General features: G+C 33.1%; 1 protein-coding gene across 1 annotated transcript; it reads right to left on the bottom strand.

Moving 5' to 3' along the window:
- Window positions 1-2,864: 2,864 nt before the first annotated feature.
- On the bottom strand, window positions 2,865-12,513 carry LOC110687900 (ankyrin-1-like). Its single transcript, XM_021864543.1, has 5 exons — window positions 10,854-12,513; window positions 5,774-6,294; window positions 4,859-5,468; window positions 4,277-4,776; window positions 2,865-3,594 (listed from the first exon to the last, which is right to left on the bottom strand). The coding sequence occupies exons 1-5, from the start codon at window positions 11,383-11,385 to the stop codon at window positions 2,944-2,946; spliced, it is 2,814 nt and encodes a 937-aa protein (XP_021720235.1). The 5' UTR covers window positions 11,386-12,513; the 3' UTR covers window positions 2,865-2,943.
- Window positions 12,514-14,279: the final 1,766 nt, after the last annotated feature.

The raw sequence follows: 14,279 nt of genomic DNA, 5'->3' as shown, positions 1-14,279 counted from the left end.
TGAGAACTTAAAATAAGTAACCCTTGACTAAATGATCTGAGTAACCCCTAAATAAGTAATTCTCGAATAAGTAACTACAGCGCGCAAAAACACGCTAACCAACTGAGTGACCCTAGAATAATTAAATAACTCTTGACCAACTAAGTAACCCCTAAATAAGTAATCATGGCCACACAAAAAAAGCACCATTGATAAAACAATGTCACACACTTGCTATGTACGACTTTGAATAAAACACTTGTTTTATTGATTGAAAAAAGCAAACATATTCATTAAAATAGAAGTGCACGTAGTACGAAAATTTATGGTCAAAGTTTTTAAAGTTTGACCCAAATAAGTCAAATGAAAACAATATTTAGAGACGGAACTCAATTGAGACAAACTCATCCATCATAGTCTTATATACTTTTTCATTTCCTAAAGTATGACTGTTTAACTAGCACATTTACCAATTTACAACTCTAATACTACGTAGATAATTTATGTAAAAGTCAAACAGTTGCAATTTTAACATAGCAAAAGATGTTATACGAGTATAAGAAATACTGACTGGGTAATTCTGCAATTAGATAATTGGGTGATTTACCAACTTTGTTTGTGATTTCTAAAAGATCCACTATCCATTCAACTTTCCCCTTTGTTGCTTACGTTCGTCTTTCAGAATTGAAGAAAATCTGGTACAAGGTCGAAACGGTTATCTATGATTGCCAGATGCAATGGTGTGTTTCCGTTTATGTCCTTGAGTTTCAGCAAATCTCTAAATTCCTCTTGATGAAAAAGGCGGGAGAAATAGTATTTTGATGGGTGTTTTACAATCAGGTGCCCGTATGCCTGGCAATTGGCGTCACCAGATTCTGCTGCTTTCGGAGAAGCTTTGCATAGTATTGCAGCCGCAGAATAGTTACCAGCTCTTATTAAGGGAGTAAGACCTTTCTTGTCGAGCGAATAGGCCGCTTGGACATTAGCTTCCACTATTGCCTTAATGTCTTCTCGCTTAAATTGCTCAATGCCTAGGACAAATATAAATATTCATTCATTCATCAAACAACTTAAAGTAGGAGAAAATTAAAAGTATATTTACTACGTATGGATCGGAGTATTTCATATTGTAACGTTCAACTCATTTACTGTAAACTTTAGGATAAGGATGCCCAATATGAAATATATTAAAGTGACATTTTGAAGACACCTAAATTAATAAAAAGGAGAAAATAAAAATTAATTTTCATACTTGATAAATGTTATCAATCTAGTGGCAATATTGTAAACAAGTACATTTTTTTATTGTTCATGGTAGCGATTTTGCCCATAAACCATAAAAAAAAAAAGTGCACCTATTTATAATATTGTCACTAGATTAATATAAATCAAAAGCAATGAAAGTAGTATTAGTGGAAGAGAGAATATAAGAAAATAATCGTATATTCTTACTAAACAAAATAGTGTTACAATTAGTAATCAGAAACTAATAATGTAAAAGAAAAGTGTTACAAAAATATTAATGTTTAAATATATACATTGACAGATGTAACACTCAATCCATTGTCACAAGTATGAACAAGTAAGGAGTAATTTATAATTTATAGTGTCGTATGGATAACACAATACTTGTGTATGATGGCATTATAATGATTATAGCAACATGATGAAAGCCAAAGAGGTCAGCATGATATGAATCCATGTGATACACAACTTAGGTTAACACTCCCTTCCCCCCTTGAATTAGTAAATTTAACTACGCCTACCAAACACCTATCTATTTTTTGCATACTACCACATGGTCTACATTGACCAAACCTCAATAATTGAACATTAGTAATTTAATAATATATATGGAGCTACTCCATCTATGAAGCTAAGTAAAGAGTTACTGTATAAAAATTGGTGCAGTTGATTGACTTTCTGTGTGTATCATGCCGCCCCCTCATAGGAGATTTCTTTTAGCTTAAAGTGTGAATGTAACATGGAGATTTTATAACTTAGCACTAACTTCTTCACTTTGAAAATGAATTGTGGGTTGTTATAACATTTAAGTTATGAAATTTTTGTTATTAGGGTTTTCTATCACTTTGGCCAGGGCATTATTGATTATCCGTAACACACAAATTGAGACATTTTCAATAATTTATTTGCCAATTTTGAACTCAAAGTGGATTCCTATGGGCCAAATGATCCCAAAACTATAATCAAACAATTTATCCTCTTGAAATTAGTGGAACACAAACCGATGCATTTCTTGGGTTGCAAACAAGACATGTTTAATAATTTTTTTTTTTCACTTTGTACTAATTAAATTAGGCTCGTAAAGACCAAAATGATCTCAAAAAGCTTAATCGAACAATTTTTTCAGCTTGCAAATCGTTAAATTATAGAAATGGATACTCCCTCCTTCCCTTATCTACATGTCTACTTTCCTTTTTTGGGGTTTCAAAACTACATGTCTATTTCTATTTAAAGAATGTACTTTTTGACAATATTCCCTCTTTTGGATGAGTTGTTATCAATTTTCTTTTATTTTTTTTGTACTTTTGACATCATTTTCCAACACTTTCTCTCTCTATCTCTTCAATGATTACCAGCTACCTTTTCTTTCTCTCTATCTCTCTCTAACCCCATATGCACATTTGTACTTCCTAATCGTGGGTTTTAAGGAATCTCTAAGTTCCTTAATTCCCGAGAAAAATGAAAAATAGGCATGTAAATAAGAGACGAATGGAGTATTTTAGTACTCTCATGTGTTGGTCAACGTCAAACTTTGGTGGTCAACTCTCGGATTCCGACTATATTGTCCCTTCTCAGAACCCGCTTCAAAGGCTCTTATTTGCCAATTTTTGTTTTTAAAAGATCATCTCACCCAAAAAAAAAAAATATCAACATAAAAGGTCCTTCTTGACATAAGTCTTCCAATTTTTTAAGTGCATACAATAATTACAAAAATATTGTCTAAACATTATGAAACGGATGTTGATGACGCCGAGTGTGACCTTGACTAGCTGTTGTTGCTGTATTGTTTATTAGGTTTGGCTTGCAACATTTGGTGATACTTTTGCACAAATCAGCAATGGACCACACAAAAATAAGTGTAGCTTTTCCAACTGGAAAGAGCAAATTTATGGCAAAAAATTTGTGGACGAGCAACGCCATCACCAAAATACCCATAACCAAAGTGACAATAGCGATCGAGTGTTCCACGGCGGAAGTTGTTACGTACAGACCGGCCAGGAATGTCAAAAGAGTTGCACATAATGATACTAGCAGCATTAGCACGCTGAAATCGAGTATCATCACGGACTTTTTTCTGTTGCTCGTGGCCATGATCCAAAGGAGACAAAATAAAATCATCATTGATAAGCACATTGCAAATATGTCCGAGATCATAAATACATGAAACATGGCCTTTCTTATCAGGACTGGAGTCCCATTATCTTGGGTTATTCCTCCCGGAACTGTAAATGCTGCTGTGAATGTTATTGTTGTCTGAAGTGCACCTATTATACCTATTGTGTTCACATACGTTTGCATCTCTTTTGTAGGAATTCCCCACGCGCTACGAACACCTATCATTCCGTTGTTAGCCTTTATGATTCTCTCAATCTGAATGGTAAAAAAACCTATATGTTAGTGATAATAAATTGGTGACTGATTCATTCGATATGATCAAACATTATTCCTAGATAGTAGTTACAATAAACAACAATGTACTCGGTACAATACTGAGTCGAGGATATTGGATCAATATAATTTAAAACTCAATCTAGCTTGTAGTGTTATACTGTTATGATGTTCTTGGTACAAATATTAAAAGCTTAATTGTGTTTATATCATATCGTGAAAAAAGAGGGAGTCCCAGTTTCTCATAGTGAGAAACAAAATTTGTTTCTTACATGACATTTTTGTAAATAAATCAACAACTTTATTTAATTGTGGAGCCCACAATAATGAAAAAGTTGTTCATTTATTCACAAAAATGCCCCATGAAAACAAATTCCGTTTCTCATTATAAGAAATAGGGAATTTCTCGTGAAAAAATGAACCGATCATATTGTTTTATAATTAAAATACTACAAGTACAATAGACATTTTTCAAACTGAGTACTATAAAAACATCCCTGCATTAGCGACGTTACTATGACAGAAACAAAGCATTACTTAGTTCAAAGCTTCAAATATTAGTGTTTGGCAAAGTAGGTGTGAGTCTATGTGCATTAAATGTTCCAAATATCTCAACTCAATCAATACAAAATATAGTATCACATTGCCACTAAGAAGTACTTACATTGGGAGGAAGACTTGGTGATTCTCTGATAAGATCGGCAGGGGTTTTACAGGCTTTGTTTTGTATTTTCAAAAGATCTAGTAGCCATTGTTCATTGTCCTCTGATGATATACGTTCTCTCCCCCAAACAAGGAAACTTCCTACAAGATCGTAACGATTACCTTCAATTGCAAGGTGCAACGGTGTGTTTCCATGCTTGTCCTTCAATTTCAGCAGATCTCTTACAGATTCATGTTCAAGAAGGCGGCACACAAAATCTTCGGATGATGCAGGATGATCCATTAGCCGGTGCCAAAATGTCTGCCCGTCAGCGTCACAAGTTTGTGCTGCTTGTGGTGACAGAATGCATAGTTCTGCAGCCATTCGGAGGTTACCAGCTTTAAAAGCTCTCATTAAGGGGGTGAGACCATCCTTGTCGACCCAATCTGTTGCTGTGTCGTTTGCCTGAATTGCCTCTACCATTGATTCTATGATTTCTATCGTGAGCGGCTCATCCATGCCTTAAGCAAAACAGAACTAAGCAATTAAAAATGTTGAAAAGAAAAAAAAGAAAACAGAACTTGTTGAAGTTAAAATATTTACTCATGGGGCATCCGGCGAGCAAATGAAGAGGCAACTCTTTACATTTGTTAGCTAAACGAGCCGATCTTGGATCGTGCATTAACAAGCTTCTTACCAAATGTTTGTTATTTGCTACGATTGCTTCGTGAAGCGGTGTATTGCCTTCTGCATTCTGTACCAACCAAGGTGTCTGTTCTTCAAATCTAAGGATACTCTGATGGCATAGTTCTAGTAATAGAGACAAAAAGTCTGAGGTGGACAATGTTATAGGAACATCAGTGTGTGGCATGTCAAGGTTGTCTTGATTTCCTGAAGCGACATAAGGATGATTTTGTACAAGGATATGAACCGGAGTGTCCCCATTAAGGTCTGTTTGAGAGACAAGTGACGGAAAATTTCCAAGAACTTGTTGGATGAAATCTACGAAGTCGTCATGCATTATATGGCTTTCATTTTTTATCTGTAGCAATTTATGAAGGATATTTCTTCCCTTGGAATCATGTGAGAGTAAGAATTCCATGATATCCAAATTTTCCATCCCTAATTTTCTCATTCTTTGCCTGAGAAAGGCTATGTCTCCTTTGTCCGCTGCTTTGGATTCCTCCAGTGTCATGTTTCGCTTCCCTAGCATCTGCATTATTGCAATATTCCGACATATAAAACAATATATATCTTGGCATGTGAAAAAAGAGTAATTCCTTGTTTCTCCTATTGATTAACAAATTTTGTTTCTCTTGAGTATGTGTCAAGATATGAGAGGTCCACTCAATTGACAGGCGGTCCCCGCCAGTGAAAAACATCACATTATTTTCCAAAATGTCATTATAAGAAACAAAAGTGTTTCTCGTGAAGAGAAACTGGGGCTCACTCGTGAAAAAAGACAAAGTAATCATGCTATTGTTTCCTAGTTTCAGTTCCTACAGATGAGAGTAGTACCTCAAGCAGATTATGTTGTTGTATCAATGATGCTGCCGAGACACCTTCCACGTTTTTAATACTAAGTTTCGCCGAGGATTCCAATAGAACTCGTACCATGTTAATGTCCTTATTTCTTGCAGCAATATGCAATGGTGTATCTCCTTGTAGGTCCTGACAATTTCTGAGGGCATAAATCTCTTTAAATTTAAGCAAATTTTTAACTTGTTGATAGTTTGGCATCCTAGTTATCACAAGATGTAGGATGGACTTGCCAGAAGCATCACACACCTCTGCAGACTGCGGCCAATGATAAAGTATGTTTTTTATGACCTGAAGGTTATAAGGTGAACTTAGCGATGCTGCACTATGCAGAGGAGTCGAACCGTTTGCATCAGGCCAACATGTGACATTACTCCATTTCTCTACCAGAAATAATATCAAACTTGACATATCTTCGCCGGGTACAAATGTTATAGCCAAGCCAGCTCCTCCCTCAGTGATAGGTTGTTTTATTTTGTCCATTATTGATTCACTCTCAGCTATGTATAGCACAAATACATAAACAGAAGTTAAGTATTCTTCTTCTTCAAATAAATGGTTATTTTACTCTGTTTTCTTACTTGTAAATGGTAAATGTGACAACTATATATAACAAGTCTAATTCTATTGCATGATACCAGCTAGACCTACCAGGTCACAACACGAAGCGTTGAAGCTCTTACCAGATTGTTGAAGACTACTTCGTACTTGGTAAGGCTTCGTACCTTAACATCGTAATCCAAATGTTCTACAACTTTTTTTTTTTTTTTTTTAAACTCTACATGACCATTTTATCTCTTATTGATTAATGAGAATTTATGGTAAAAGTTTTTGAAGTTTGACTCATTTATTTGCAATGGGCAAAAAAATTGGAGTTGACATACCTCTTCATCACGTTTATCAATGTACAAGTTCAACAATCAATATATTTTATTATCAGTAACTTGTTAAAAGTTTATACAATGAATGAAGGAAGTTATATGTATATAAATGATTATCAATTTATCATGTACAATTTTATTATAATCATTTTAAAGTTTATTTTAAAATATAAATTTTTATAGTGTAATACTTTTTATTACACACTGAGTACATAAATGTATATATATAAAATCTATATTGTAATTACACAGTCAATTTTTTAACATTTCACCACAATCCTCTAAAAGGACTAAAACCCCAATACTCAAATCTTATGTATTTCATTTTTTTTTTTTAAAGTACCAATAAGTGACAATAACTATTGCCTACTAATTCCCTTTATTTTTTTCAAAGGGGTCTAATAACTACAACCAATTCAGTTTATGTTGTTCTCTAGTCTATATTATAATTGTAAAGTTACTTTTAACCAGATTTAATCCAAAAGCCAAAACCTCAAATTCAATCAACTCTCCCAAAAAAAAAAAAAGTAACCACCAATAACGTAATTATCCATCCTCACCAACTTATCCAACAACTATATGAAGTGGTATTTTTTTTTTAAAAAAAAAAATGTATAATTGTATATTTCCCGTTTTCAAGCTAAGGTTACTATCACTTTTTTTTTTTTTTTTTTTGTGTGTAAATAAAATATATATAGAACTTTCAAGCTAAGGTTACTATCATTTTTTTTTTCCAATGTCTAATTGTATACTACTATACTAGTTCCTTGTTGAAGCATGCTCAAATGTGTATTTCAAAATTATTATATATTTTATAATTTAATGTAAGTTTGTGTTTACTAATTTTTCTTTAATGATATTTTTTAAGGGGTAAAATAAAAAAAGGTTTTTGGTTGGAAATTTTTTGTTATAGATGTAATACGTGTACTTTTGGGATAATATTGGTGATTTATTCAGTACTCCCTTCGTCTCATATTACAAAGCTTGTATTTTTTTTAGGTAAATCAAAATTAAAAGCCTAGTTCTATCTAAATGTTGTATTGTTTGACAATATTATTATCTTTTTGATGAGTTGTCATCTTTTGTTCTTTTTCTTTTTTGAACTAATTAGTAATGTACTTGAACATCAATTATCAATCTTTACTCTTCCTCTCCCTCTGTTCCCTTGTGTTAGTTAGAGTGAAGTGAAGCACGCATGCAGGGCAGGAACGAAAAAGATAACCTAGCGAGTAAACACCCCGCTATTTGAGAAAGATCAATAATTTTCAACTACTTTTTCTTTCTCTTTATCTATATCTAACCCTACATGCATATATGTACTCTCAATCATTAGTTTTAAGGAACCCATAACCTTCTTAATTCTTGTGAAAAAACCTAAATCGGCTTTGTATTATAAAACAGAAAAAAAGAGTAAATAATATAAAATTAAATATCACGTTTTCAAGCTAAAGTTGATTTTTTTTTTTTGGTGTATATATAAAGTTATATATAGAACTTTCAAGCTAAGGTTACTATCACTTTTTTTTTTTAAAAAAAAAGAATGGTTACTACCACTTACTATCACTTAGTATATCAATATGAAACAAGTCTACATGATGTGTAGTCATCAGACGGTAAAAGATGAAAATGTGGCCAGAAACTAATAAAGCAAAACATCATTTTTAATGTCTGTAGAGGAGTAAATAAAGCGTTGAAAATTCAACGCATTTATATTGAATGAAAGAGACAAATTAAATAAATCAACAAATAGCTGAAAAATATGCAAGTGCATTAGTGCATATGTTGGTTGGTTGGTTGGCTGGTTGGCTAGGCTAATATTGTACACACATGGTGTCCTACCGTCATGATGTCATGGTGAAGCATTGGTGTGTGGTTGAGAGCTTGAGAATTGAGATAAATGCTCATACCCACACTAGACTTTTAAGTAGGGGTAAAACTAATACGGTTTAAAACTGAATCGAAATGTAAACTAAATTGAATTAGTCATGTGGTTTGGTTTTTTGTTAATATGATTCGGTACGGTTTGAGAAATAAAAAAAAAATGTGATTTGCGGTTTGGTTTCAATTTTAGGATTTGAAAAACTGAAAATTCAAAAACCAAAACCAAAATATAGGCCCATATCTAAATTATAATAGCCCAAATATGATTTTTAGCTCTACTGTATAAGCAAAAAACAAGTTATGTTGAATCAAGCCTAAAAAAAAAGTTACAAATCAAAGCTCAAGACACTAGACCCAAAAAATTGCGGTGCGGTTTGGTTTTTGTTTTGAAAACCGAATTAAAAACGATTTGATTTGGACGGAATAATAATAGGATGCAATATGGTTTGAAAAATCCCAAACCGATTTAATATAGTTTGGTTTTAATTTGGGATATAAACCACACCGTAAACCGAACTTTCTCCGGCCTCTACCGTTTTAAGACCGTCAACATATTATATAAATTTAGCATTTTGCTTGGCCCGTTCGATGCACGGGTTATTACTTAGATTATTTTTATACGTAGGTATGCTTTTCAATAGTTGGAACTTTTGATATAAAATACGAAGTAATTGTTTCATGACCATTGAGGTAAATGAAGTTCACTGCTAAAATGTAAAAGAAACAAAGAGTGGGGGTGAGACTGTGTAAGAAGATGAAGGAATTTAGTTAGGTATATGTACATGAATATTGCGAGATATGAAATGACATATTAGTTTAAGTTTTATTTTAAGTTTAAGAGATGAAAAGACTATTTTTATTGGACATCATGTGTTTTATGTAATGTGTACTAATTAGTTCAACTTTATTTAATTATGATGGAAATGAAACACTTCATTTTCTTACTTAAATTTGCAAGTTACGGAATGTATAAAGACTTAAACATTATATAATCTATTTATTTTAATCTATACTATACATTAAAAGGCGTTCATAAATTTGTATACGTGCCACGTGTATCTCTTAGCTTCTTACACCTGTATAACGCCACATCATCATTCAACAACTTTTAAGTTCATGCCACATCATCATCCAATGATCTTAATTAAAAATGTATGCGAAGAGATTTGAACCCTAAATCTCATTGAATAGAAACCATATGTATTACCATCTTGACTAGAATTAATTCATGCTCTATTAATCCAAATTTATAAATAAATACATACATGTATTAGAATGTAGAATAAATTATTGTTGTCATTGTATTCTAATTTACCCACGTTAAAAAAATTAATAAGTCTTTTAAAGCGTCTAATATAAAAATGAAATTATTCAAAGTATCACCCGAGGTAAAGCCCGGGTCACACACTAGTTTTTATATTAAAAAGGAATACAAAAAGGAAAGATTAAGGGAGGTGACATGTGGCATATAGGTGATTTATGATGACATGTGGTATATGAATTGAATGATTTGTGGTTTGTGTTTTTAAATACTAAGTATAGATACTAGTTAAAGATATAAATTGAATACAAGTTATAAAAAAAAAAAAAAAAAAAAAAAAAAAAAAAAAAAAAGCTAAGCAAATGAGTTAAATTAAAACTAAAAAAGAATGGAAAAAAATAAGGAAAATTGGGTGCAATTACCCTGAAGTATGGCTTAGGTGTATTGAGCACCCTGAACTTTGCGTAGTAGTCAAAACACCACCAACTATGGTGTTAGGTGCGACGCGTACCTTAAATGAAAATTTACGGCCACTTATTTCATCGGAGTAGTTAAATCTTCACTCTCTAGAACAGTGATGCAGTCTTCCATCCACTTGGCATGCGTGGATTCACTTCCTCCGGTGAAATTATTGGCCGAAAATTTTCATTTAAGCTTAAGGCACGCGCGCACCTAATACCATAGTTGGTGGTGTTTTGGCTACTACGCAAAGTTTAGGGTGCTCAGTGCACCTAAGCCATACTTCAGCGTGTTGCGGCCAATTTTACCAAAAAATAATGGTCTCCTATTTTTGCAAAATGCAAGACTTGTCGGTAGACCATTGGCCACCCAGGTTATGTCGTGCCAAGAGCAAGCTTCAAGCTAAATTGTGCTAGACTAACCCACAACTCATGGCTCGAACTATATATAGATATAATAGACCGAAAACAAATATTGTATCTATGAACCAAACAAGCAAGCTAATTTAAGTACACACACCACAATAAATCTTAGCCTTACAAACAAATAAGTTGAGGTTGGGAATTGACAAACTTACAATAATTAACATGGTGTTTGATTGCAAGATGAAGTGGTGCTTCTTTTGACTTATTCACAATACAAGCCAAGGAAGGATCTTTCTCCAACAAAAACTTAGCAATCTTAACATTATCATGAACAAGTGCAACATGAAGTGGAGTGTTACCCTTTGAGTTTTGCCCCCTCCATAGCATTCGCTTCTCATCACCAAAATGATCATAGAGTAACTTCACTATACTAAAGTTTCCGACCTCGGCCGCGACATGAAGAGGGGTGTTTTCTTTGGAATTCTTCTCACATATTAACTCATTACCATCGTTTGGAAGTTTACTAAGACATGCTTCTACGAATTCGTGTTGTTCGTGTTGAACGGCGATGTGAATGATACTGTTTTTTAAATAAGTTTTGTTTAGTAAATATCTGTCGCCGTGCTGAATTTCTTGAAGAAACTCTACATTACCTTTTGCAGCGGCAACATAGAGCTTCTTCTCCATTTCTACTTCCTCTGCATTTTTCGTAGTTTCTATGTTTTCAAGACTAGAGTTATGCATTTTTTTTTTTGGCTGAGGAGTGTGTTGAGGCCGTGAGGGGGGAATAGTGTACGTTTAAGGCTTTATGACAAATAGGGCAGTTTATAGGATTCAACTAATTTTGTTGACCATGTAAATAAATTTTTTTTTTTTTTTTTTTTTTTTTTGAAAGCTGACCATGTAAATAATTCATTGGTTTTACGTTGATTTTTATCATTGGGTGATAGAAATAAATTACTTTTTTTTTTTGACAATGATAGAAATTAATTACAAGATAAGAGGAATTATGGTAGGATTAGTCATTGCTGAATTTACACTCAGTTTTTTTTTTTTTTGTTTTTTTAGGAAGTACAAATGGAGTATTGTTATGTATTTGCAAATATATAATATATTTCCTTCATTTTTTTTAATATTGCACCACTTGTCTTTTAAAGTTTTAAGAAAGTATCACAAAATTTTGTAATCCATAAATCCCTCATTTCTATTGAAACGTAAGGAGATTATTCAATATTTATTATTCAACGTAAGGAGGATACTGACACCCCTATTTTTGCTTTTAATTGGGAAACTATGGAGGTTTATCAAGGAAATGTTGTTGAGATAGACCTCCGATTTCTGCGCACTATGGTCATTGGCGGACCTGGCCTTGTGCATGGTGAGTCATTTGACTCACCAGGGCCCAAAAAAATATTCTAAGTTTTTTTTTTTTTAAAAAAAAAAAAGAAAAAAAAATTATTTTCTTTGGTTGATTTTGTTGTTGTTTGTTTGGTAAACTTTGAACCTCTTGTTAATGTTGCTGGGTTTTTGATGAAATTTGAACCTTTTTTACCATGTGAATTGTAGTCAGTGTTTATTTAGGGTGTTTATTGATGTCAATTATGTCTGTCAAATTGTCAATACACCATTGGCTTTGGTAGATTTATATGGGGTTTTGCATATGTGCTGATTTGATTGGAGATTCGGACGATTGCTTATGATATAGTCGACCCACCCTAATGATATAGTCAATTATGTCTGTCAAATTGTCAATACACCCTAATGCTTGTACAGATTTTAATCTTGTCAATTATTAGAGAGCTAAGCTTGTCATGTTGTCAAAATTTTTCTTACGTATTTGGTTAACGATTGTGACTCATCAGTCGGAAATTCCTGGGTCCGTCACTGACTATGGTGAGTGAAAGTTTGCATTTTTTCATGTATCCGGGGACCTCTTCTGCATGCCTTGGACTCTCTCATCAGGCTACCACGTCACTTTCGATGTTTTGAATGGAAAAGTTTAGGATGTACGGGAAGGTATTGCATTACTTGATATGATGTTTGGCAAAACATAATGCTTTTTATTACCTCTATTCTTGGAGAATTATTATTGAGGATACGGAATTATTTTTGGATCTACACTTTGGAAGAGATCGAATCTGTCTGCTTAGCTTGGAATTAGAGGTTTTGGTGTTCTCTTACTGCAAATTGTTCCTAGGGTGCACCCTTGTCAGATCAGTACCAAAGCATGCCTAATGCAGAGGGAAACCCTTGTCAGTTGTCACCAATTCACCATTTATAGGGAGAAAGATTTTAAATTAGAAATCAGTGCTTGTAAATAGTGAATGGCAATCTATTTTGCTTGGCTTGGCGAACCTAATATGAATTTTTTTTATTTACACTCGGAAACAAGTTATACCCAACTAACATAAGGTTAGTTTTTGCTCATCATTTGATGACTAAATGTGTAAAAATCTGTCAAAATGAGAAGAAAAAAAATACTCTTTGGTATACCTTGTACCCGGATACATGTAACAATCTCGATCTCCATATAATATCTTCTAATCCGTATTTGTACTCATTGAAGTGTTTGGCTTAACATCTCTATTGTTTCTTATGCCTGTCACATACAGGTGCCAAGGAAAAGGGATAGCTGTAACCGTGATGGTTCTTTTTGGTGGGAAGCAATGTGATCTGATTAGTATTTATCTTAGATGGTTTCAAGGCAAAGACATTAAGAGTAGGCATCCTATTTCCAAGGGAGATTGCAAGGGAGATTATTTTTTGGAAAATTAATCAAGGGCCTCTACTTCACGATGTTTATGGGAGAATTGATTTAAATTTATAATTTATTTTAGGAATTTTTTTTTTTTTTTTGAACTAACCACCTATTACAATTGTCGTTTTATTAATAATTTTTTTTAATTTTTATTTTACCACCTACTATTTTAATAAATTATTATATTTTTCTACTAAATTCTCAAGCTCTCCTACATGATGTTATTGTGCCTTCTTTTTTTATAACATAAGAATGGTAGATAAGGGTGGATAATACGAATGGCAGGGGGAATACAAAGAGGGAGAGGTTCATAAATAGGAAAAATATTGGGAAGAGGGGTGGTGTAATTCTTCGAAAAAAAAAGAGGGAAAAGTGTAATGGAAATTTGGAGGGAGATTAGATGGGAGGGACATTCTAGTATTTTTAACCTCTCTTCTTTTTAAACTAGCTCCAATAATCACAATTAACGTTTTGATTATTGTAGTAAATTAGGGTGAAGTTTGAGTGTATCGTTGATAATCAAAGTTTAATGATATGTATCAAAGATAAAAGTCAAAATCAGAAGTGTACTATTGATAAATTCCCTCTAAAAATTGAAAAAAATTAAAAATATATGGTAATAGTTTATTGAAAAATAATGGATATGAAAGGAAAAAAATAATAATTAAAAAAATAGCACTAGATTTGGATAGAGACCATGTGAAAGAGATATAATACTAAAATGTAGGGTTGAGCAAAAATTTCGGGTACCCGGTATTGGAATTGGAACCGGTTAGGAACCGGCGGGTTCGGAGTCGGAATTGGACCCGGTGGTTCCAATTCCAGGTAATAAATTAAGAAACCGGTTGCAACCGGTTCCAATTCCAATTCTCAATTTTTT

The sequence above is a fragment of the Chenopodium quinoa genome, unplaced genomic scaffold (assembly GCF_001683475.1).
Source record: "Chenopodium quinoa cultivar QQ74 unplaced genomic scaffold, ASM168347v1, whole genome shotgun sequence".
Taxonomy (NCBI): domain Eukaryota; kingdom Viridiplantae; phylum Streptophyta; class Magnoliopsida; order Caryophyllales; family Amaranthaceae; genus Chenopodium; species Chenopodium quinoa.
The sequence above is the reverse complement of the archived record's forward strand: the minus strand, read 5'-3'. Positions and strand labels throughout refer to the sequence as shown.